This window comes from Alligator sinensis, unplaced genomic scaffold (assembly GCF_000455745.1).
Source record: "Alligator sinensis unplaced genomic scaffold, ASM45574v1 scaffold820_1, whole genome shotgun sequence".
Lineage (NCBI taxonomy): Eukaryota > Metazoa > Chordata > Crocodylia > Alligatoridae > Alligator > Alligator sinensis.
Window position 1 is genome coordinate 1,262,174 of NW_005842428.1, and position 22,915 is coordinate 1,285,088.

At 41.8% G+C, this 22,915-nt stretch overlaps 1 protein-coding gene across 7 annotated transcripts in view; it reads right to left on the minus strand.

Moving 5' to 3' along the window:
• LOC102378721 (RCC1 and BTB domain-containing protein 1) overlaps nucleotides 1-21,375 on the minus strand; it is a 45,110-nt gene extending 23,735 nt beyond the window's left edge. For 3 of the 7 annotated variants that reach the window (XR_003095622.1, XM_014522984.2, XM_025211756.1), the window contains exons 1-7: nucleotides 21,172-21,373; nucleotides 17,260-17,410; nucleotides 15,578-15,744; nucleotides 11,851-12,009; nucleotides 10,550-10,657; nucleotides 8,594-8,736; nucleotides 4,124-4,314 (exon numbers count right to left, since the gene is read on the minus strand). Coding sequence is in view for 6 of the 7 variants with exons in the window: in XM_014522984.2 (XP_014378470.1) it covers nucleotides 4,124-4,314; nucleotides 8,594-8,736; nucleotides 10,550-10,657; nucleotides 11,851-12,009; nucleotides 15,578-15,744; nucleotides 17,260-17,410; nucleotides 21,172-21,297 (1,045 nt within the window). In the remaining variant the exon portion in view is untranslated. Of the gene's footprint in view, nucleotides 1-4,123; nucleotides 4,315-8,593; nucleotides 8,737-10,549; nucleotides 10,658-11,850; nucleotides 12,010-15,577; nucleotides 15,745-17,259; nucleotides 17,411-21,171 lie in introns of all 7 variants that reach the window. The other 4 variants (XM_014522986.2, XM_025211757.1, XM_025211759.1 and 1 more) reach the window with 3 other exon arrangements.
• Nucleotides 21,376-22,915: the final 1,540 nt, after the last annotated feature.

Below are 22,915 nucleotides of genomic sequence, written 5' to 3' on the forward strand. Positions count from 1 at the left end.
CCTGCAGGTAACACAGGGGAGGAGTGGGCCTGGGCCCAAAGCGGTGGGGGTGGGAGTGGGCCCAGACCCCAAGCAGCAGGAGGGAAGAGGGAGTGGGCCCGGACTGGGGGGGGCGCGGGGGCACAGCGCTCTGCCCCCCCCGTTCCCCTCCCCTGTCATTTTTGACGGGCAATTGACTAGTCCTTAAGATAAGGACTGTTGCCATCTGAAGAGGTTTCTATAGACTAGTCAAACACAGGCCAGGCACAGCTAGCTATGTTCACAAAGTAAACAACAGCTTCTGACTTGGAGAAGAAATGATATCAATTTCTCCAACTCTGCACATGTGATGTGTCTATAGCATACCATGCTCCATATCCAGGAGGAGAATATTATGATACTTAATAGCAAGTTGGAGTACCAAGGTCAGCGTTAAGGCTGCGTAGCCAGTCTGGTGCATACCCTATTTTCTTGATTTTCACAGTTTTAAGTGTAGGTGTACTTGACATTCTTGGAGGATAGGAGGCAATGAGAAAGTGAAAGGGCACAAGGTGGCTTCCTAGGAGTAGGTCATTACTACTACCGGTTCTCCTCTCCTGACCTCTCCATGCTCTGAGTTAGGAAAGACAATGATGCTCCTACCAGCCCACCTATTATCATATCATAGTACTTAGGGTCAGAAGGGACCTAAACAGATCATCAGGTCCGACCCCCTGCTCCGGGCAGGAACAGATTCCGGGGTATATCTATTACACACACACACACACACACACACACACACACACACACACACACACACCTACCAACAGAAGGTGTAAGAAAGAGTGGGGGGGTCTATATATGGGGAAAAGTGTTCTGCACAAAACTAACCAATTAATTTCTATGCGTGCTCTCCTCCACACAAAGTCTACTACAGCACTTGCAGCAGTACACTGATTTTCAAGACAAATCTCATTACTTGTGTGGGGTTTAGTACAATTTGAATATTAAGATTGGGAGAGGGGGGGAATGGCTATACCTGAAAAAAATTACCAAAAACTCACCTTACACTTAACTGCACAGCCAGCTTTAATGTGAAAACAGCAATATATAGAAGCACCACAATTTTAACCTGTATTTCCATTTTTAACAGCGATAAAATGAGGTCTATTAAACTCTTTGGGTTAAGTTCAAATGTTTATTGTAGTTGTGTAATGTTGTAATTTTCTATAACATTTTAGGGGGGTGGGGAAGGAATATAATTTGATATTTGCTACAGATTTTAAGGGCTGAAATTCCCAGTGTCCAAAACTTCTAACACGTTCAAATAAACTACTAGACTTTGGAGGGATGTCACTGAAAAGGGTAAAACTCTTGGCTTGGTGTTGTGGGGGTCATAACTGACCATAAAATTAGGGGTGCACTGATAGATTTTGGGGGCCAATATGGACATCCAATTTTTAAGGAGGCATATTGGCTGATACTGATCTGATTTCCGATACAGCTGCGTGCAGCTGGTAAGTCCATTGTGGTGGAAGGGGAGGTGGGGGGGGAGAGAAGGGGCGAGGGAGGGGCAGATCAACACTCCCCATAGTGAGGGAGGGAGTGGGGGCAGATGCTGCCAAGCTGAGGCAGGGTGGGGCATGGGACACAGCTGCAAGTCATCGGGGGAATGTGGGGGCGGGGGAGAGGGGAAGGTCAGCTCCTCTATTGCTTGCACCCCAGGAGGGCATGTGCCCCCAGATCTGTGCAAGGTGGAGGTCAGGCAGGCTGCAGCTGCAGGCCTGACTCATGGCAGGTGGCAGCAGTGCTGGGAGGGGGCCATGAGGGAGGCTGCAGCCCCCCCAAATTTCATCATAGCCACCCCATAGCTCCTCCTCCCAGTGCCAGTGATGCCCTCCCTGAGCTCAGCCCCTGCTGAGAAGAGTCCGGCACAGCCCCGGCTCCATCCCACAGCTGCAGCCCACCTGCCCTGCCCCACGCAGATTGAAGGGCACATCCTGTCCCCGCGCCCCCGCAATGCCCACCTGGAGTGCAAGGAAACAGGTGAGAGACATGCAGCAAAATTATTCTAATGCTCTATTTAAGAACGAAAATTGATGGAGGCCTTTAGTAAATTAATGCTGCTTTCTTTCACAATACTTCTAAAGTAAAAATCACAGCATGCATACTCATTGTACAGCATTTTGAAGTATCTACTCTTACTCCAGAAAATCTGCTCTCAGAAGACTTCTCAGAATGCAGAGAGCAACTAACATCATTAACATTCTCAGATACTGCCATGGGGAGGACTTGATGTCATAGTACATAGGTGCTGCTCAAGTTTAGTTGCTAAGCAATATGCTGTGTCTAATGGTTACTCTGCAGGCAATGTGATGTCAACCACTCTGGTTCACATCCAGGATCTAGTCCCACTACATATGTGCAAATGACTCCCTGGCTTTTCAGCTTAGTTCAAACCACCCCATAGATCAACTTAACTCTCAAAAACTTATCCAAATATTGCTTTGTAAAAAGAGGTAGCAGAATTGGAAACTAGCTGAGCTTAGTCAGGAGCAGGAGATATTAGTTAGTTTGGGAAGGATCAGAATCATAAGAAGTGAGAATAGATGGAGTGAGATCCTGCAGAGGACATTAAAACGAGTAGTAAAAGTGTCTTTAGCCATAAAAACAGAAAACAAGAAAAAGAAAAAAAGAAAATGATGATGATGAAGTAAGAATGAAGTAAAAAGTTAAGGCAGTGTATGTAGCTATGGTCCAAAGATTAAATGAATACTTTTGCTTGAGCTTTCAGTAATGATAATGATATTGAACATGCAAATGAGAAAACTGAACACAGATAAAAGAATGGAGCTACCATAGGTATAGAAGCAAAATGCAAAGAGCTCAGAGTGTCCAAATTGAGGCTAGTTTTCAATCACAGAATTCTGAGAGTTCTGGATCAAAGATTTTTACTAACTCAAGTCAAATTGGGGACAGTAATGTACGACTAAAGAACAGAAAGAGTAGTAACTGTAATTAAGGGCAAGAAGGTGGAAGTGCTCCAAACAGGTGCGGACCCAGTAGTCTGTACACAACAGTATACAAAGCTTTATACAAACTCTGAAGGAAAAAATGAATGAAAACATGGAGGAAATGAAAAATAGGATAAAATGAAACATGAATTTACCAAGGTAGATTGTGCCAAACTGCCCAGGTAGCTTGATTTTCAAGACGACAGAAATTCAGTAGATCTAATCTATCTTGACTTTGGTAAAGCAGTTGATAAAACTCCAGTTGAAAAATTTGTTAAGGTTGATATGACTGGGATTAGTTCAAGAACTGTAAATCTGACAAACAGGAAAATGACAGCAGTTCGTGCCAAAGGGGAAAATATTAAGGTATGGGGAGGTCACCAGTAGAGTTCAAGGATTAAAACTTGGGACTGACCTTGTTTAAAATTTCATTGATATTGTTGGCACAAGAAATAGGAATACACTTGATCTGAGCCTTCAAGAGGCTGAGAAGAATTAAATCTGCTAATGGAAAAGTTGGGAGGGATTGTCAACATGAAGGACTAGAATATCATACAAGAGGTAAATGAGCTTGAGGAGTGAAATTATTTTAATCCCATTCCTATATTACAAAGTATAGGGTTACACACTGGGTTAACAACAAAAAAATCTGATTAAAACTGGTTTATATATTAACTGTTGTGGTTCTGCCATCACATTAAAACACACACACCCACACCACACAATAAAGCATTTATTAATGTACGCTATAAATGACTGTAGAACTAGATTTCTGTTCACTTGGCATTCAATAAAAATAAAAGGTCTAAAAATTAAAATTATATATCCCACTACATATGTGCAAATGACTCTCTGGCTTACATATGTAGTGGGATATATAATTTTAATTTTTAGACCTTTAATTTTTACTGAATGCCATGTGAACAAAAATCTAGTTCTACACTCATTTATAGCACACATTAATAACTGCTTTATTTTGATTATATATAATAAAGCACTTACTGTGTGCTATACCATTATATATACACGCACACAATTTACATTTTTTTTTATATCTATCTAGTTCCAGTTTTATAAGACAAACCATTTATATTTGAATTGAAAACCTGTTTCAGAGGTGCATTACAGTACATAACCCTAACTTGTCTCACCTACTGAAAGGAGACGCCACATCACAGCAGGAGTAGCAAAACAAGCAAACACGTCATCAGTGCAGGTGAAATGAGTAAGGTGTGGAATAATCACAGACTGGCCACGGCACTGGCCCCACATGTATATCTGGCCACTCTGGGTCTTGGCAGCAGAAGTGTGAGCAGAGTGACAGGCTGCAATCTCTACAACCCTGTAAACAGAAACATAAAATATGCAGTTTTCCTGCAACAACTTTATGAATGGAACTATAATATTAAAAACTCCCAATTCTGTCAAAGAAAAAAAGGAGACACTGGCAACTGTAGTCCAGTCTTTTGTTTACCAAATCAAACTCAACTGAACCACCTTTGCCTAAGCAAATTCAAAATTAAGTTACAATTACATAAGCAAAATGCAGTTTCAATTAGTGACATTTATAAAAAGTGACATTCACAAACGTCTTTCACCTGAAATGCTTACACCTTCCATCGGTCATGAACAGTCAAAGATTTCTAAAAGGAATACACATCTTGCCAAACACAAGACAAATAAGCAAAATCTAAGGATAAACATATTGATATCTTCATGTTTCTATTTTGCAGCAAAAAGAAATTTGGGAAGAGTCAGGAAACCAATACTATTCCTGAATTAATGGTGCATGTTCTAGGCCTCCAGATGTCAAACAATATTTTATAAATAAGGATCTACCAAAGTCGAGGCGACTGCCAGCTGATTTCACAGGCAGACCATGTGGCTGACAGCTATTTTCTTGGGTGGCTCCCCACACACCTCTGATTGGCGAATGGGAAGCCAAGGGGCCCCGATGGCTGCCCATCATTCAGTCCCACCCCTCAGCACTGATTGGCTGCAAGGACTATCCATCATATGGCCTCACCCCTCACTGCCAATTGGTTGTATAACGGACAGCCCTCACAGCCAATCAGTGGCAAGGGGAAGCGGCAGCAGCCAACTTGCCATGCCAGCAGGGTCCTTCCCCTCTTCCCAGAGCTAGCATTTTATTTTTGAAGAGTTTTTCTCCCCCCACACAGGAAGACCCTGGCTTTTTCCCCCGCAGGGTCTGCCCAAAAATGGCAGTTTCTGCAAAAATCATGAAATCACAATTTTGGTAGGTCCTTATTTATAAGACTAGACAACTACCTGTCAAGAATAACAGGGGGGTGCAGTGTGCAGGGTTGGAGCTCTGTGCCCAACCCCTCACCCCACCCCCACCCAGGCCCTCTCACCCACTCACCACCTCCCTCTTGATGCTTGGGGTCTGGGCCCACTCCCCGCCTCCCCACTGCAGCAGCGGGGGGAGGGGAGAAGTGGGCCCAGGCCTGATGCAGGGGAAGACCGTGCCTGAGGGTGGGGAGAAGGCAGGCCACGGCAAGCAGGGGCATGGGAGTAGTGGGTCTGGGCTGGCCTGGCGGCAGCGGGGACACAAGAGGAGAGGGCTCAGGACCGATGCAGGGGATGGGGGAAGAATGGACCTGGGCCCAAGGAGCTGCACCCTGCAGAGCTGCCAGCTCCAAGAAGCTGGGGGGTGTGGGTAGGGGGGTGGGGGGAGATGCAAAGACAGCTCCTTCCCCTCCACCGCCACCACATCAGCCCTGCAGGTAGCAATGACGACAGACAGGGGAGGGGGTGGGCCGAGGCCAGTGCAGGTGGCCTCGTTCCCCCGCAGCGTCCTGACCCCTCTCCCCTGCATGCCACCACCACCATTACCTCCAAGTAGCAAGGGGAGGGGAGCTGGCCTCGCCCTCCCCTTCCGTTCCATCATCACCTGCAGGGAGGGGGAGGGGAGGGCAAGGCAGCTGTGCTAAGGTTTTATAATATTAGAATGTGAACTATCTTAAGTTATTAGGAACAATGCAATAGAAAAGATATTTTGTGGCAAGCACTGAAAAATACTCCACTTGAGGAAGCTTCCAGTCCCTCTTCAGCTATGCTTTTGTATTTAGGCAGTGAAATTGCCTGCCCCAAACCTGACTACGTAAGGACCACAGAGGCCTTGGCATAAGTACCTCTATCTTGTACATATCCTCCATTACATAACAAGGGGAACTGTACATTTTTGCTGTAAATATGCATTTAAAATAAAAATTCTGGGTTAACCTTGGCTAAAGACAGGCTGGCCAAGGCCAGATTCCATATTTTTTATTTAAACAGGAAAACACTGACTAAGTGCTTGACCACAGTAACAAAGTTACTTAAATAGTACCATAAGGAATGGTACTCAGTGTCAGAAGCCAAAACTTAACTGATAACCTCTGAAGACCATCATAGTTAAACAGTTGTTGAATAGTGAATGTGGAGCCTCATCAAATGATTCAATTAGGTAGGAGGTCTTCATGACCAATCCATCATTAACATATATCCGAAGTGTTAACTGAATCACCATCAAGAGCTCAGAGGTGCTGGGGTCTGGCCTACACCCCTCCTCGCACGAAAGAGTATGTTTTTATGCTCCCACTGATCTGAATGCTATGTAAACTTAAGTTAACTTTCCAATAAAGTGATTATCTTAAGAAGAGACAGGTGTGCTCTATTACAAGACCCATCTGACAAAGAAAGACCTTTTGTCCTAACCAGGTCCACATGACCTAGGATTCCAGGTTGCTCGTTCCTAAAATTGGCCCAATCTGCCAAAAACATGCCCAACTCAGGCACTGCATTTTACATTTAGCTTTTTCCACTGCTCCTTCACTCCTCAGCTCTCTCTATTCCCCTAGGTTTAAAAAATGCTTGGAAAATAACTAAAATGGACATAGTCCTCATATTCATTTTTCAAACATTCATATTTAATACCATATTCTTGGAAAAGATACTTCTTATACAGAGGTTCTAATTTCTATTTTTTATTATTTATTTATTTACTTTTCAGATCTTGATCATGGTATTGATGCACTGCAGCTGCTAATGTACAGTTACTTTATTTTGTTCTCTCTTTGCTCATGGAGTCCCTATACCTATTAGTTGATTCAGTTAGATCTGAACCAGAAAAATCATATTGCTGCTAAAGGAACTGTACAGGTATTTACAGAATCTCTACTCAGCTGGTAAAAAAGTACTTGAGAAACTAAAAAAAAAAAAAAAAGGGGGGGGGGGGAAATAGGAGGAGGCAAGGAGAATCCTAGCATTAAGCTTTAAAATAAAAGCTATGTTTTCCATGTTCGAACATACTAAAAGGGATTTCCAAACAGCCAGGGGAGAAATAAGACAGATAAATTAAGAAGCTTCCAAAGAGGTCAAAATCCCCATATTCCCCAATAGATTTTTTTATTTTACATCAAAAGCCAGATTTATCCTATGCCATTAATTTAGGAGCAACATAGCATCCAGATAATAGCACAAAAGTTTTGTCTTTTGGCATCCTCTATGTTGTGATACTGTTGGGTTGATGATGTAGCCATGATGGTCCAGTTAAAATGCTAGAGGCAAGGATTACTGGTAACATTTTGGAATTATGAGGTGAAGCTCCTTAGCTCTGGCCCATGTAAAAAGCTCTGACTCCATGAGCCAGATGCTGCCAGCCCTGCAAAAATGGACCAGGGTTTTCCCAAAGGAAAAATTTAGCTTGATAAGAGAAATAGCCAAATATCAATCGTTTGCCAATTAGAAATCTGTACACAAGCACTGGAATAGAATGAAAGCAAAGAATCAATAGAAATTCAAGTGAAGTGCAAAGGTCTTCCTGGTTAAGTGTGGGGCAAGTGGTCCCCAGCCATTTCCAAATAGGACAGCTCTTTCAAGGCAATAGATTTACTTAGTGGAGGGCAGTTCAACCAAGCAGCCCACAAGCAGCCAGTATTCAGCCCATAGGCCTTTGTAGCTGTCTCGCCCACAGCATTTTTTAGGCCAGGGCTGTCCAACTGGCAGCCTGCAAAGGGGTTAACATGCAGCCTTTGGGCTCCCACCTGCCCACTGCTGCCCCTGTAGCTGTCACTTGCACAGCCATGTAGTGGGGTAAGGCAGGGCTAAATACCATCCGTAACGCCTGTGCAGCAAGGAACAGATCATAGGAGGACATGTGCCACTGACACTGCCCACACAGTGGGGCAATGCCTGCCCCTGCAGCATGTCCGGTGCAGTATGCAGCCTCCAAGTGTGGGGAAGTTGGACAGTCCTGACTTAACCTAGTTTAAAAACTTGGCACATATTTATAATTTCCCATTCCATTGAGAAGAGCAAAAATATTTGGGCTGGCTTACTGACTCTCACACCTGGCTTTCTTATACATATTCAAGCCAGAAATGCAATGGATAGGATGTTGACATACTTTCAGAAGTTAGTGCAGAAGCCACTACAAGATTCCAAAAGTATGCTGTCTATAACTCAGAGAAAAGAATAAAGGTAACAGTATGGAAAAGTACAAAATTAAATTAAGCAATAAGAACAAACATCCACAGATCCAAATGTGTATACGTTTCAGCATGCACTATGGCTTTAGAAATATCTCAATCCATGAATGTTAGCTGCAGCAACATTACCTTTCCTTTTCCATCATGATGTGCGTTGGGCTTAGCTGGTTATTTTTATTGCCAGTTCCCAGCTGCCCATAAGTGTTAGCGCCCCAGGAATAGAGCAAACCCTCATCTGTTAGTGCCAGTGTATGCGCAGAGCCACAGGCAATCTATAAATAAATTTACAACAATTATTACTAAACAGAAAAAAGCAGAAGATAAATTATTGCACTCATTACATTTACATGATTTGAACACATGAAATATCCCCATCATGCTTTATTTAACATCAGAAACTGATCTTTCCCAATATGTAAAACTAATGAAAATGACACATTAGTAGTAAGTACTGGGAAGTGTAAATCCCTGTAATGTAGGGTTTATTAATTATTTATTACTGACAATTCAGAATTAATGACAGTTCAAAATGAATCTAAACACATAAAACAATCATTCTTTATCCAGAACAGCTAATCAAGTTTTAGCTTATGTTTTAAATATAGGCCTATTCTATAAAATTCCCTTATAGCAGAAATGGCCAACCTGTGGCATGTATGTCACAGGTAGCTGCTCTGCTGGGCAGGTGAACCCTAGGTACTAATGGGATGCAGCAGAAGATGCAAGGAGCAGAGCATTGCTTCCTAGGTGCAAAGTGGGGGCAGGACACTGCTGAGAGAGGTGTCAGGTGTTACAACCAAGAGCCAGGCTAATGCTTTCTTAGACCTGTAGCTGTCACCAAATTAAGGGCTTTGGATCCTAGCACACCATATAAAACTTTAGTGGTTGATGGGGCCAGGGAAGGGTTAACTTGGTTCTTGGCAGTGTCACCCCTCCTGTTACAGGAGTTTCCTGCCTCTATTCTGCTCCCTGTAGCTGGAGGCTCAATGCCTCATCTCCACTCCAGCACCCAGTGTACAAAATCTATCAAGCAAGCCTATGGGGGAGTGGGGGAGGCTAAGGAATGACAGCAGCACTCAGGGAGATGATGGTGGGCATAGGAGATTAAGTTGTGGCACATCTGACAAAAAGTTTGGCCACCACTGCCTTACAGTCTCCGACCAATACTTGGTCTAAATTCCAAACTCCAATAATTCATCCAGAAAGAACAGTCAAGTCTTCCTTCACTTCTAGCTAAACTTTTTATGAACTGAGGCTTCGTAAGAGTCTTATAAAGTAAGTACCTATTAACCCATTTAAAGATAACATGATTTGATGCGTCATTTAAACCTAAATTATCGATAGTCTGACAGAGCCTAGATTAGAACACAGATCTCCCGATTCTTCAAGCAGACATTTTCAAACAGGGTACTTGGGCACCTGGTATGCCACCACATCCTTTGAAGGGAGACTGAAGTGTGAGGAGATAAACTGATAATCTCATCAGATAAGCCAGGCTCAGGTTTATTCTTGCCTGGACAAATCTCCCACTCCCGCTGCAGAGGCCCTCTCCAAGGAAGTAAGTGCTGAAATATGTAAATTACTTTTTGAAATCAGGTGCCACTAAATTCACAAAAGTTAGGGAGGCGTAACTTGAGGCCAAAAAGTTGAGAACTACTGTCCTAGAGTCTTATATTTTCACTTTAAGACCACCTTTTTTCTCTGGTTCTCTCTTCCCCCTGAGCCTTTCACTCCTAATCCACTTCCTAATTCAAGATATTAAAGTAAATCAAATCCCTTGAAAATCCAGGCTTACCTGGTCTCAATCATTCATTCTGTATTTACCTGCTCTACCCCACTTCGCTCTTCCTTGCAAGAGAGGTTTACAGCATAACATACTTGATGGTTAGTCATATGTGAAACATTCCTAAGGCTTGCAAAGCAAATATTCTGTTGATGGACGTTAGACCTTTAGCTTTAATAGAATTTAAGAGACCAACTTAAAAAAATGAAATCTTTAATTCTACACGTTTAAATCTTAGAATAAGATTTTGGAGAGAGAATGAATATTAAATAAATGCATTTTCACTTCTGACTTGGACTTACCTGAAGCACACAGACACCCTGCAAGGCTGTCACTCTATACGGAGTTAGCTGATTGCTATTGTTTCCAAGACCTAGCTGACCATTACCATTGTAACCCCATCCATATACCTGGTTTAAGGGAGGAAAAGAAAAGATTAAATTTCCTGTTCTGTTTGTAAAAATACTGAGTTTGACTCAGTATTGACGTAATCAGAGACAACAGAACTCTGTAAGAAGCGTCTCTGGTGAGAGCATCAAATTGTGAACCTGAGAAGAGGTGATGGAATAGAGTAGGAAGCATGTAATAAATTTAATAAATTTCTGCTATTTTTTTCAATTCTATATTTCATTCTATTCATCTTTTAAAAGAAGGCAAGCTATTTTAAAGATGCCTTCCTTTACTGTACTAGTAAGTTTTCTGTAAAAGAGTGGCAATATTCTACACCTTTCAGGTCCCACTGTGCTGATTTAATTTTTTAGCTGACAATCTTAAGAACAGTATCAATCATCTTGATCAGCTTAAAACGTATCCAATAGCTGAATAGGCCTCTATTTGACTATTCAGAGCTTCAAATTTCTTCCTAGTTTCTATTAGAAAGTATATATCAGAACTAGAGGTCTACCAATAAAGATTTTTTTGGCTGATACTGATCCGACTGCAGATATGCAGCCCAGCAGCTTGGAGATCAATATCCAGCTAGTAAGTCTGTGGTGGGGGGGAAGGGTTGTAGGGGAGGGACCAGATTGAGGCCCCCATGGTGAAGGAGGGAATGGGGCTGGGGCCAGGGTGGGCGACTCCCATCACTGTGTGTACCCTGGGGGGAGGATGGGGGGCACATGCCCCCCAGATCTGTGTGCGGGGTGAGGGCAGGCTGCCCACTACGCATTTGGGGCTAGGAGCTGCTCCAGCCTCTTCCCAGCAGTGGAGGCTGGGCCAGGGTGCTACAGGCTAGGCTACAGCCACCCCAAAATTTGCCGAAGCCATGCATGTCAAGTCATAAAACACCTCAGACTCAAATCACACTACTATTTTAACACCTCCTGGGGGCCAGAGACAAATGTATTCATTTTCTCATCTTAGTTTCAATTCAAGACCCCATAGCTGAAATGAAGACAAATGAACAGAACATGTTCATTCCATACCAATATCTGAAACTATAAGAGTCTAAGTATACAGCAAAGAACCAAATGATGCAGAGCTCAAAACATACTATCAGTTCCACAGCAGTACTGATGTATTAGGAGTGTTTTCTATGTCAATACTTTTCCTCTATCCAGACATGAGCACAATATATTTTATGAGATGATAGAAGATAACTTACCTCACCATTCTCTACTACAGCCATGGAGGAAGTTTGACCACAAGCAATACCAACAACCATTTTAGTTTGTAAACAATTTGAGACTTTACGAGGAGTTGGTTGATTGGCTGTAGATCCAGATCCAACTTGACCACAGTTGTTATATCCCCAGGCATATACCTGCCCATGGTGGCGGGGGCGGGAGGGAGGCAAGAGAGAGAAAGATTTAACCAAATGGCTTAATTTAAAATGTTAACTCTTGGTAACTAAGTTCTTTGGAAGAAAGGATACAATTTACTTTACTATATCAGACATATTTAATAAAAATATTGTCAATGTCACAAACCACGTACAACCATGATAATCTGGCACTGTATGTATAAACACAGGAATTTTCCACATGCTATAAAGCTCTAAATGTTTTCCTTGTGATACTTGAAATAAAAACTTTTTGAAAACAACTTAACAAGATTCTAAATGTAAGACCCCCTAAATCTAGAGCAGGGGTATCAAACTTATGTCCCACAAGCCAGATCCATGGAGCTGTGTTGCATGCCCTTCTATCTATCTATCTTAGACAGGTGGGGAGATCCCTACATGAAAGAAAGAATGGACACAAATTTGATGTCCATTTCAGAAATACTGGCTCATGGTGGAACACTTAAACATCCCTGGATATTCCATCACTTCTCTCAGAGTAGCTGCTCTTAAAAACAACAAAAAACTTTAAAAGCCACCTCAAACGCAAAATTGTGGAACAAGAAATTATCCACAGACTGGACTGTGTTAAGTGTGGTCTTAACAGAGACTATAGGTTCTTACACCATTAACTGGTCTAGTTTTTATACCCTTAGGTTCGCAGGTTAACTGCTTTGTTTATCCATAATGAGCTATTCAATTTACCTCTCACCAGTGCTCCCCACCCTCCTTTTCTCATGCTTTGCATTTAAATTCCTTTCTAATACATCCCTGCTTTCTGAAATCCATTCATAGTATCTGATGAAGCAGACCAGGGGCAGGCAAAATGCAGCCTGCCAGGCCATTCTGTCTGGCCCGTGGGGACCCTAAAAAATTTAAAAAATAAATATTTATCTGTCCCTGGCTGCCTGTCACGCAGCCCTTGATAGCTTGCCAAAACTCAATATACAGCCCTCTGCCCGATATAATTGCTCACCCCTGAAATAGACCATAGGCCATTGCCTACAAAACTTATGCTTTTCTGAACTAGCCAGTATCCAAGGTGCCACCGAGCCCTGCCTTCTGCCCAACAGGTTATAACAGTCCTCTTCCCCTTTGAATGGGCTTATTCATTTACATAATTAGGTTGAACAATAGCAACTATTCACTACTTGGTCTGTATCTACTTCTGATAATCTCTCTCTCTGCTGTACAGATTTACTACTTACTTCCCATTTAAGTGATCACTTTCATTAATATAATGGGGTTAATGAAAATAAATCATTCTACCTGGTAGTTATCTTAATATGGATAAACTTTGACATACACAGCCATTCCTCAGACCTGGGAACGTAGTATATACAGTTTCTCTCTCAATTGTAAAGTGAGCCAATTAAAAAAAAAATATTACCAGTCTTAAGCTCTTCTACTTTTAATGCCATTACAACTCGTTATCATGTAACAATTCAAAGCTCTTCTGAAATTCCAAAAAGTTAGTCACATACACGTACCAGCCAATTCCTTCTATAAAATGTTGTTCAATTATATTTAGTATAATCACAATTTATAAATCACATTTATTTCCTGTACAATAAAGCCTGAAACCGAAAGCAGTAGGGAACAAGTGTAGATTAAAAGCATCTAAAAACTGTATTTAACTACAATGCTGACACTTGTATAAGTACTCATATTAAAAATAATTTCAGTTATAATTTTAAAACCTGTAGATTTCCCTTCTTACTTTTCATCTCACCTTGTTCTGGCTTTATCATTACTGCCTAAAAATGTGCATTTGCCATATATGGAAGTGAAAATACCAAATCTTTTCTATTCCTTTATTAGATGCATATATTGCCCTTCTCAAAGAAGGCTCAAGGGAGCTTATAATATAAAACAAAAAGTTACAGAATCAGAATAATATTAAAATACCCCAAGCCATCCAAAATTCAGAAATAATCTACCACCTTATGCTCCCTTGCCTCTGACCAAGGAGGTAAACCCCCACAAGCCAATCTATATTCATTTACACCATAAATGAAAGCAATCCCCTCAGATTCCCTCCCATTCCTACCCACTCTTGGTTCCCCTACCTCACACACAAGAACCCTTCCCTCCCTTACTGCCCCTCCCTCTCATAGCAGAGCCCCTGATTCTTCATTTCCTCCACAAGGAAAAATTATTCAAAGTCCAAATGATAACAACAAGCAATGCAATACCCTATCCCCCAACAGTCCTCATTTCTGTCTCTGCCAAAGGGTGCTCTTTAGCATTGCATTTTGGCAGTGCCCACCATAGGGTGGTTGGCAGTCCTTTCAAAAGGCCCCAGGCTGCCTAGTCTCAACCACCTTCCAGCTCAGGTGGCCATGCAGCGTGCACATGGCCCTTTCAGAGTCAACCTACAAATCTTTTCCTTCCCCATCCTTGAAAGTATTGATTTAATACATTAAGTTATAATGATCTTCATATGATTTTATATTAGAGCATAATTTGGAGGTGTTTGATTCTAGGTACCTGGCTCTTATAACCAGAGTCAGATGGGCTTTTAAGAAGATTTAAGGATTAAACACAATTCCAATAGCATCTGAAAGCAGATGTAGATTAGGGAGTTTCTCTGTAGACTCAAAAATATCACTTATTAAAAAAGAGACTAATCAGTCAATATTACTAATAGTTATTTGCAGGGAGGGAGAGAGGATGGGACGGGACGAAACAAACAGAATTTTGCTACAAAACATACACTGGAGTGATCAAAGTCAGTAGTCAAAAAAAATCAAAAGACTGACAGTAACACTGTTTTGCGTGGATGGGTTACATATCTTCAACATTCTTTACTGCACACACAGCAAATACCCTTAAATTTGAACCTTTTAAAAGAATTCTACCTTTTCTAGTGGTCAGGGGTGTTGGTTGTAGCCATGTTGATCTAAGGACACAGACAGATAAAGGTTCTTTGGGTAAATGTGATATCTTTTATTAGACCAACTAAATAGTTGGAAAAATCGGTCTTTGTAAGCTTTCGGGTACAAACACCCTTCTTCAGGCTCTGCCTGAAGCTTTCTACCCGAAAGCTTGCAAAGAACAATTTTTCCAACTATTTAGTTGGTCTAATAAAAGATATCACATTTACCCAAAGAACCTTGTCTACCTTTTCTAGTAGAATTCTTCAAGTAAGGAATAGTATAGGCAAAAAAAAATCTTTCACAATGATACAGCTTTAAATGCAATATTCTTTTTAGTTTAATTTTTATGAGAAGCATGCAACTCTTACTCTTAAAAAGCCACAAGAAAACTCACTGGCTTAATTTTTCAGATTACAGTAGGTGAACAAAAGAAGGATTTAAATAGTCCTAGAAAATAAACTATCCTTTCCCCTGCCCCCCGGCATGTCTTATCTGAGGCACAATGTTAGGACAACAGGAGTAAAGATTACTTTGTACCTGAGCTATGGACAGAGAATAACTCAGTCTCTAAGGCTATCAAATGCCTTTATTTTCAAAGGTTAAGTGAAAGAGTTGAAGAGGCATTTTTTCAATATAAAATAAAATAAAATAATAATAAAAAGATGACTTACATCTCCATCTGATGATAAGGCCATAGAATGGTGAGAGCCACATGCTACCTGAATCACTTTCTTTACTAGGAGATTGGTACATACTTGAATAGGAGTAATGCCCTGATTGGTTGTGCCATTCCCAAGCTGGCTGTAACCATTGTGTCCCCAAGCATAAACTTCACCATCTGTGTAAGATATCACAAACACAAATCACTACCACAGATTCCAAAGAAATGAAGATGTCCATTGAGTTAAAATACTTACAGAATGATTTTATTATTTATAACTAACTGCAAAATACAGAATGATGAATGACTCAGCAAGTAGGGAGAATACTGCAGGAACTGTAATACGTGTAAACTCTAGAACAGCGGTTTAATTCTCCTTCCGCAGTTTAACCATGAACAGATACACAGTGACACGAGCCCAAGACCATTTTGGCAAAACAACTAATAGCACAGGAACATAACAAACATCACAACTAACATGCAAGAAATGCTTTACTAAATTTAGCACAAAATGAAAATGTTTCCCTCCATCCCTTTTATAAAATTGGCAGCAAATGTACCTCCCTTTAACCAGGCAGTGCACATCAATCTTAACTATACAGTATAAATATAAGCCATTCCCCCCCAATTTCAAACCTATGAATTTTCCTATCCAATAATGGAAGCTACATACAAAGCAACTTTGTGTGGAAAATACCAAAACTTCAACCAGTTTCCCTCTCTTTCTTGGAACTGAAATTCTTTTCCAAAGTAGCCCCCATTCACTCTCTGCAGTTTTCCCCTTTTCTGACTCCTGTTAAAAAGTACTAAATAAATATCTGCCTTAACTTGACGAAAGGCATGTTGAAAGAAGGTTTTGCCCAATGAGGCCATATGAAAAGTTGAATCACTATTAATATCACCTTTCCCAAACGGTAATTCATTTCAACATGCTCATAATGCATTAGTAAATACATAAAAGAATAAGGCAAAAACTTAGAGAAAATGAACGAGTCATTTGTGTTGGTTACCAAAAATAAAATGACACCAACTTATTAAAAACAACTTACGCTCCATCATTCAGGCTCATATGCATTAACTAGGCCAAACCTAAAACAACTGTTTAAAATCTAAAAATTATGTTTGGTTTAAACAGTCCCAAAGCCCCAAACCTTTTGGTCAGCATTGTCAAACTAGTGTTTACCTTTACATCCTGATCTTACAGTCTGATTTCCAATTTTATTCCAGTAGCCACTTTTTCTTACCCATCCAGTATTGAAAACACTTGCCTTCTTCCTTTAGAAGAGTTGTGTGTTTTGGAAGCTAAGAAAATGCTGTATATACAATTGGATTCCAAAGACTACAGCATTTGGCTACAGCATTTTAATTGACCATTAATTTCTAAAAACTAGCCATTTGCATCCCTTGATGCCAAAGAGAATAATGATATCACCATCATGCCACAAATTTGGAGTCAGATGCTTAAACTTGCATGAACTGACTTCAGTAATCAATGGATTGAATCCTAAGTCTTTGACAGAAGTACAAATTTAGACAAGTGGAAGAACCTGCATGTGATCTTTGCTTGCCCCGCATCAGAAATCCCACAAAAGCTCCACTATACTGGAATTTCAAGATCTCTCTGATTCCATTCTTGCTTATCCTAAAAGAATCGGTAACTTATATTTTACATACTAAATATTTATTTTCTACCTTCAGTGCTAAGTACAATATGAGGTCCACTTCCGTAACCGAGGCTGCTAATCTTCTTTCCACATAAGGCTTCTAATTTCTTTGGTACTATTGTGCTCTGATTATCTCCAGTCCCCAAACAATTACTACAGTTTAATCCAAAAACAAACCCCTGGGTAAATAAAAAAAAAAAAAAGAAGCAATTTTCCTTTCAATCCGTTCAGACAATCCATTTAGATTTATATGTATGAAGAGAGATGCACATGAGAAAAAATTCTGGCTCTGCTGAAATCTGTTGGAGTTTTGCCATTAACTCCAGTGTCCCATGGGCGACATTGTTGTTGTCCTGTCAAACTTAACAGCTGGTTGAACAACTAGCTCCAAATTCCCAGTTTACATTTTTGCTCAGTGTAAACAGAAAAAAAGATTTACTATCCCTAATGAAAGTTCTTCTACTGGAACTCTCAGGCCTTTAAAAATTCAAAGGGGTAGAACTAATAAAAAACTTGTGCTGCAATCCTTACCATTTAGAGCCTAGCCCCCAAATTGAATTCAAACTCCAGAATTGCTAAGGTTCCTTGTACAATGTACAAGTAGAGCTGGGTATAAGGCTGCCTAGGGCTCATCAGCAGAAAATACTCAGGTAAATACTCAGAACAGGGATGTTTGAAATCCCACCCCTCTCTGTCTCTTACGCACCTAACTCAGGGCTCCAGGCAAGCAACTCTGTTCAGCCAGAACTTGGAAAACAAAAATCTCCCACACAGTACATATACATCCATCCTGTGAAAGAACCAAGTAGGATACATCCTTTTCTTTTAAAACCCACCCACACAAGGAGTCACTTGGGATGCCGGTAGACACATGGGACATCAATTAATCGAGTCTACTGAAGATTGCTAATTAGCATGTTCCAGCAGCCTAGGTGTTTCATGTGTTCAAGGTCCCTGTCTCTCAAAGCAGTGGCAGGGGCACTTTAACAAAAGTTCGTCAACGGAGCTTTAAAGTGCCCCCTCCCCTGCCTCAGACCACATGTAAAAATGCCATCTATGCCTACTGCTCTTATCATGGGCAACTGGTGCCTCCAGAGTCTGGGGGGCAGCAGTGGCCAATTGCCGATTGCGGGGAAGGGGGGTGAGGTTCCCTAGCAGCTGATCACAGTGCTGGCAGCAGAACTGGAAGTTCCACCAACACTTCTCTCAGTGCTGGCCAGAGCCAATCTCAGGGGGGCACTGGCCAGTGCTTCACTCGGCACCCCCACTCCCCAGCCAGCGAGGGCCAATCTTGGGCGGGGAGGGGAGGGACACGTGCTCCCATGCCCCCCCTACACGTCGCCTATGGCTCTTACTCAGACAGAAGAGACCTAGGTTTAAATGGATTCCTCAGCTGGAATGGGTTCAAACCACTCTCTCATGTCCAAGTAGAGTGCACTAAAAGACAAACTATACGCTACGAGTGGAGCGGGATCAAGACACCCTCCACCTCTCCTGTTGAAGTTGCTCCATTTAAGGATGTGTACAGGTAAACATTTAACCATTCTCATATTAATAACTAGTAATGCCCTACTGGTTATTGTTTAGTGTGGGATGGAGAGCAGTCTGGTAAGGAAGGGGTGGGAAAGGGAAGTGACCTCATGCCCCTGATGGCGGCTGGGCAGCCAGGAGGGAGGGAGGAGGAGGTGGTTGTGGGGACTAGTACCTAGTACAACAGGGAAGCAACAGGGGAGCCATGAGGGGCCCAATCCTTGCAGCAGCACAACCCTGGCCCCTTACCTGCCATCCACCCCAAGACACACGTACACCCACTACTGGTAGCAAACCAGGTAGCATTACTGGCAGCAAACCAGGCCAAGGCTCTATGGAACCTGGCACAGCTGCATGATCCTGGCCCCTGGGCAGCTATGTGCGGGTAGCAGCAGCAAGCGAGGGGCTTTCCCAGCTGCTGCTGCCACCTGTGGCTTTACAGGGGCTGTGGCAGGACCCCACGCAGCTGCCTGCAGCTGGCCCCAGCCCCTGGCAGCATCAGGAGAAGGGCTTTCCTAGCCCACTGCAAGCAGCAGCGGTGAGCCCTGCCACAGTGCTGCAAAGCCTCTGGTGGCAGCAGCAGAAGGGTTTTCTTAGCCCACTGCTGCTGCCTGAAGAACAAGCAAGTACAGGTGGGGGCCAGTCCCTGTTAGACGCATGCTATCAGTTAACCATTTACCTGATAACATTAGGGGAGTTTAAACAGGTACTTAATTAATAGGTATTTACATCCCTAGTTCCAATATGCAGAAAGGATTGCAAAAAATTCACAGGACTGGAACAAGACACTACCTTAGGGAACCTGACACTAATCTAATATTTAGGACACTCCAACTCTGGCCTAGCCTACAGCTTGGTGGTTAGGACATTCTTTTGCAAAGTGAAAGATATGGGTTTGAATTTGGATATGAACTCCCTTCTGGCTGAAGGAGTCACTGAGCATGGCTCTCACTTTCTCAGTAGGTACTCCAACTGCTAGAATATTACATAATAGGCAAACACCACCATCACTGTTCTTGGGCTTGTTAGTTTTTTGAGTGACTATATCTGCATTATGTGAAGGCACTGGCGCACTTGGTGTTAGGGATCTTCTGAGCATGTCTACAAGATTGAGGAAGCACTGCCTAGTTCCTGGATCCTAAATCAGATTTAAGTAGGAGCAAGGCACAGAACTGCTCAGACCACAGATTTCTGGGTATGCCCAAAAGCAGAACTCTGGGCCCCACAGAAGTTTAAAATTCAGAGAGGCACATAATGAGTTTAGGTCAGGCTTGTCCAACATGCGGCCCTCCAAGCTGTTTTCTGAGGCCCGAGGTGCTGTGACAGGAAATGAAAATAAACACTGTACTTTCGTTTCCGGGGGGGGGGGAATATGTGATACTGTTTCCTGTGAGGTCTTTGAATATGGCTTGCCGGCCCACTGGGTGATAAAAAGTTCATGATCCGGCCCCACATTCAAAAAGGTTGGGCACCTCTGGTTTAGGTGCTTCTAGGGTTACAAACTGCAGAGCAGTTTTCTGGATCACAGTTCTGGACTTGGGCACCTAAAGTCCACAAGTCCTTATCTGGATTTAGCCTGGATTATTTTTGTTGCATGCTTAAGGGTGAAATTTTAGTGTGGAAGTACCAAAATCAGATCAAATAACTTCCATCTTTTTTGTGCATCTATGCTTATAGCACTGTGCAATTTCTTCTCTTTCATAAGAAAGCTGTAACAATTCTGGTTTTGGTTAAAGGGGGAAACGTGATTTCAGTGGAAAGATACAACTGTAGAGGCTGTAATTCTTTAGCTAGAGCAAATAAAAATGGAAACAGCAACAAGAATGACAGCTAAAATTGGACATGGGGGTCAAGCAGAGGCCTCAGTGGCACTGAGTAGAAAGTTACGTTATGAAAGATAGTAAAAAGTTTCTTAGATGACATCCCAGATATTTACCTTTTATTGCAATAGCATCACATCACATTTCTGATTTTGTTTTGGAATCACCGAAACCCCTATATCCTCCTGTGTAGTATGGATACCATACCAGTTATTCCCCATTTTGTATTTATGCGTTTGATTTCTCCATCTCAAGTATAGTACTTTGCATCTGGTCCAAAATCAACCAGATGAAAAATGAATAACACCACTTTTCCAAGTTATCAAGATTATTTTGAATGATGAATTATCTAGAGCTTCTGCAAACCCTTCCAAGTTTTGTATCACCTACAAAATTTTACATGTATCCTTTCTATTCCATTGTCCAAGTCATATCTCCATGTAAGATCTCAAACATTTAGACGTTATTTGCACCATTTTTCATTTTAAAATATACAATTTCATGAATAGAACATTTGTTTATTAACAAGTACTCAAAGAAGTTAGAATTGCAGTTAAAGTGGATAAGACATTTCATTTCTGTAGTCTTACCTCATTATTCTGGGTTATGTATAAAGCTTCATTGGCTGATGTGCCAAATACACATGCTTTCCGTATAGATGCTATTTCTTGAGGTGAAAGTAAGGTAAATATTGACCACTTGCCTACATCCACCATGACAGTGTTCCGTTTCAGACAATTCCTATAAGTAAGCTGACATTGCTGCTGTAATAAAAGACAAAAATGTTAAAAAGTAGCCTTTGTTTCCTTCAGAAGAGCAGGAAGAAAACACTTAAAAGCAAAACAAGAGAGCATCAGACTGTTCCTTTGATGGATGAATGTACTATACCTGTACACATTCATTATACTAAAACATACCAAGTACAAATAAAAAACTAGCTTTTGAAAGGATAACACCAGAAAAATCTCTGTTTAAAAAGAATGCAAATCTATTGATCTACTTTGAATTTCATAGTACTGGGGAACAATCTGAAGTAAATGACTGATCTTTCTGAAAACCTTTGTTTAATCATGCTACCTAACAATTTGCTTTTCAGTGGTTCTATTTCCTGTTCCAGTGGCATTCAACCTTTTGTCCCCATGGGCTAGATAGGTGGTATAGGGACACCCTGCCTGATGGGATCAGGCCCCCACCACCCTGTGCACCCAATCTAGTATACAAGGCCATAGGGAAACTTGCAGGTTAAATGACACAGTGCTGGGGGCCAAATCTGACCCAGGGCCATTTCCTATCCCATTAGATGCAAGAATTGAATCTCTCTTGTAAAGATGTTAACTTTTAAAAAGTATATCTTCAAATCTTCTTCTAAAAAACAAAACACATTGTGTTTTGAAACCCCCAAGGGGTTTGGGGTTTTCTCTCAGGGTATGAAACCCCGTTATTTTTTTTACTTAACATGTAGCATTGTTTTGTTCTGTTGGAGCAAAATGGATTATAAACTCTCAGGTTGAGCACTTATTTTGGAGACTACAATTGTAGCACAAAACCTTAGTAAGTTAGCTTCACAGTAACAAAAGTGCAAGAGATAAGCACTGAACAACCAACCAATCATCATTAGTTAATTAGGTTAGGTTAGCTAGGTTAATTCATTTTGGTTTTTATTAGAACAGGAATGTCGAACTGGTGGCCTGTGGGTTACATACAGCCCGCGAGTAGTTAAACTTGCAGCTTGTAGGCCCTAGCGTCCTACTCTCCTACTGCCATGTGGCTGGTGGGGTGGGGATGCAAGAGGGTGACCAGACATCCTGGTTTGCCCAGGACAGTCCTGAATTTCAAAGGCCAGTCCCAGACCGTTGGCAAAAATTAAAAATGAGAGTCCTGGAGCAAGGTGCAATACGTTGTGCACCAGGCAGCTCTTCCTCCACGCTGGACTGTAACTGTGCCCCTGCCCACTGGACTCTGCCTGCAGCAGCATCACTGATTTGGAGGGGGGGTGGAAAAGAGACATTGTCCCAGATTTCCTTATGGTCACCTTAGTCATAGATCACTGACAGAGGACAACCAAGGCAGCCCATGAGTTCCAGGGAGGATGAGGGGGCGGGGGAGGGAGGCTGCTTCTGCCACCAAGAACCTAAGCAGTATGCAAGCCCAGAAGCTTCATGGTGGTGCCACACATGGCCCTTGGCCACACTGAAGTTTGATAACCCTGTATTAGAAGATAGAATAGATACAGAAATTATATATATTAGGGAGAAACCATGCTACTGTGAAAAATTTGTATAGATCTGCTACCCTGACTTTTCCCAATTTTCTTACAGCAAGTCCACAGATCCA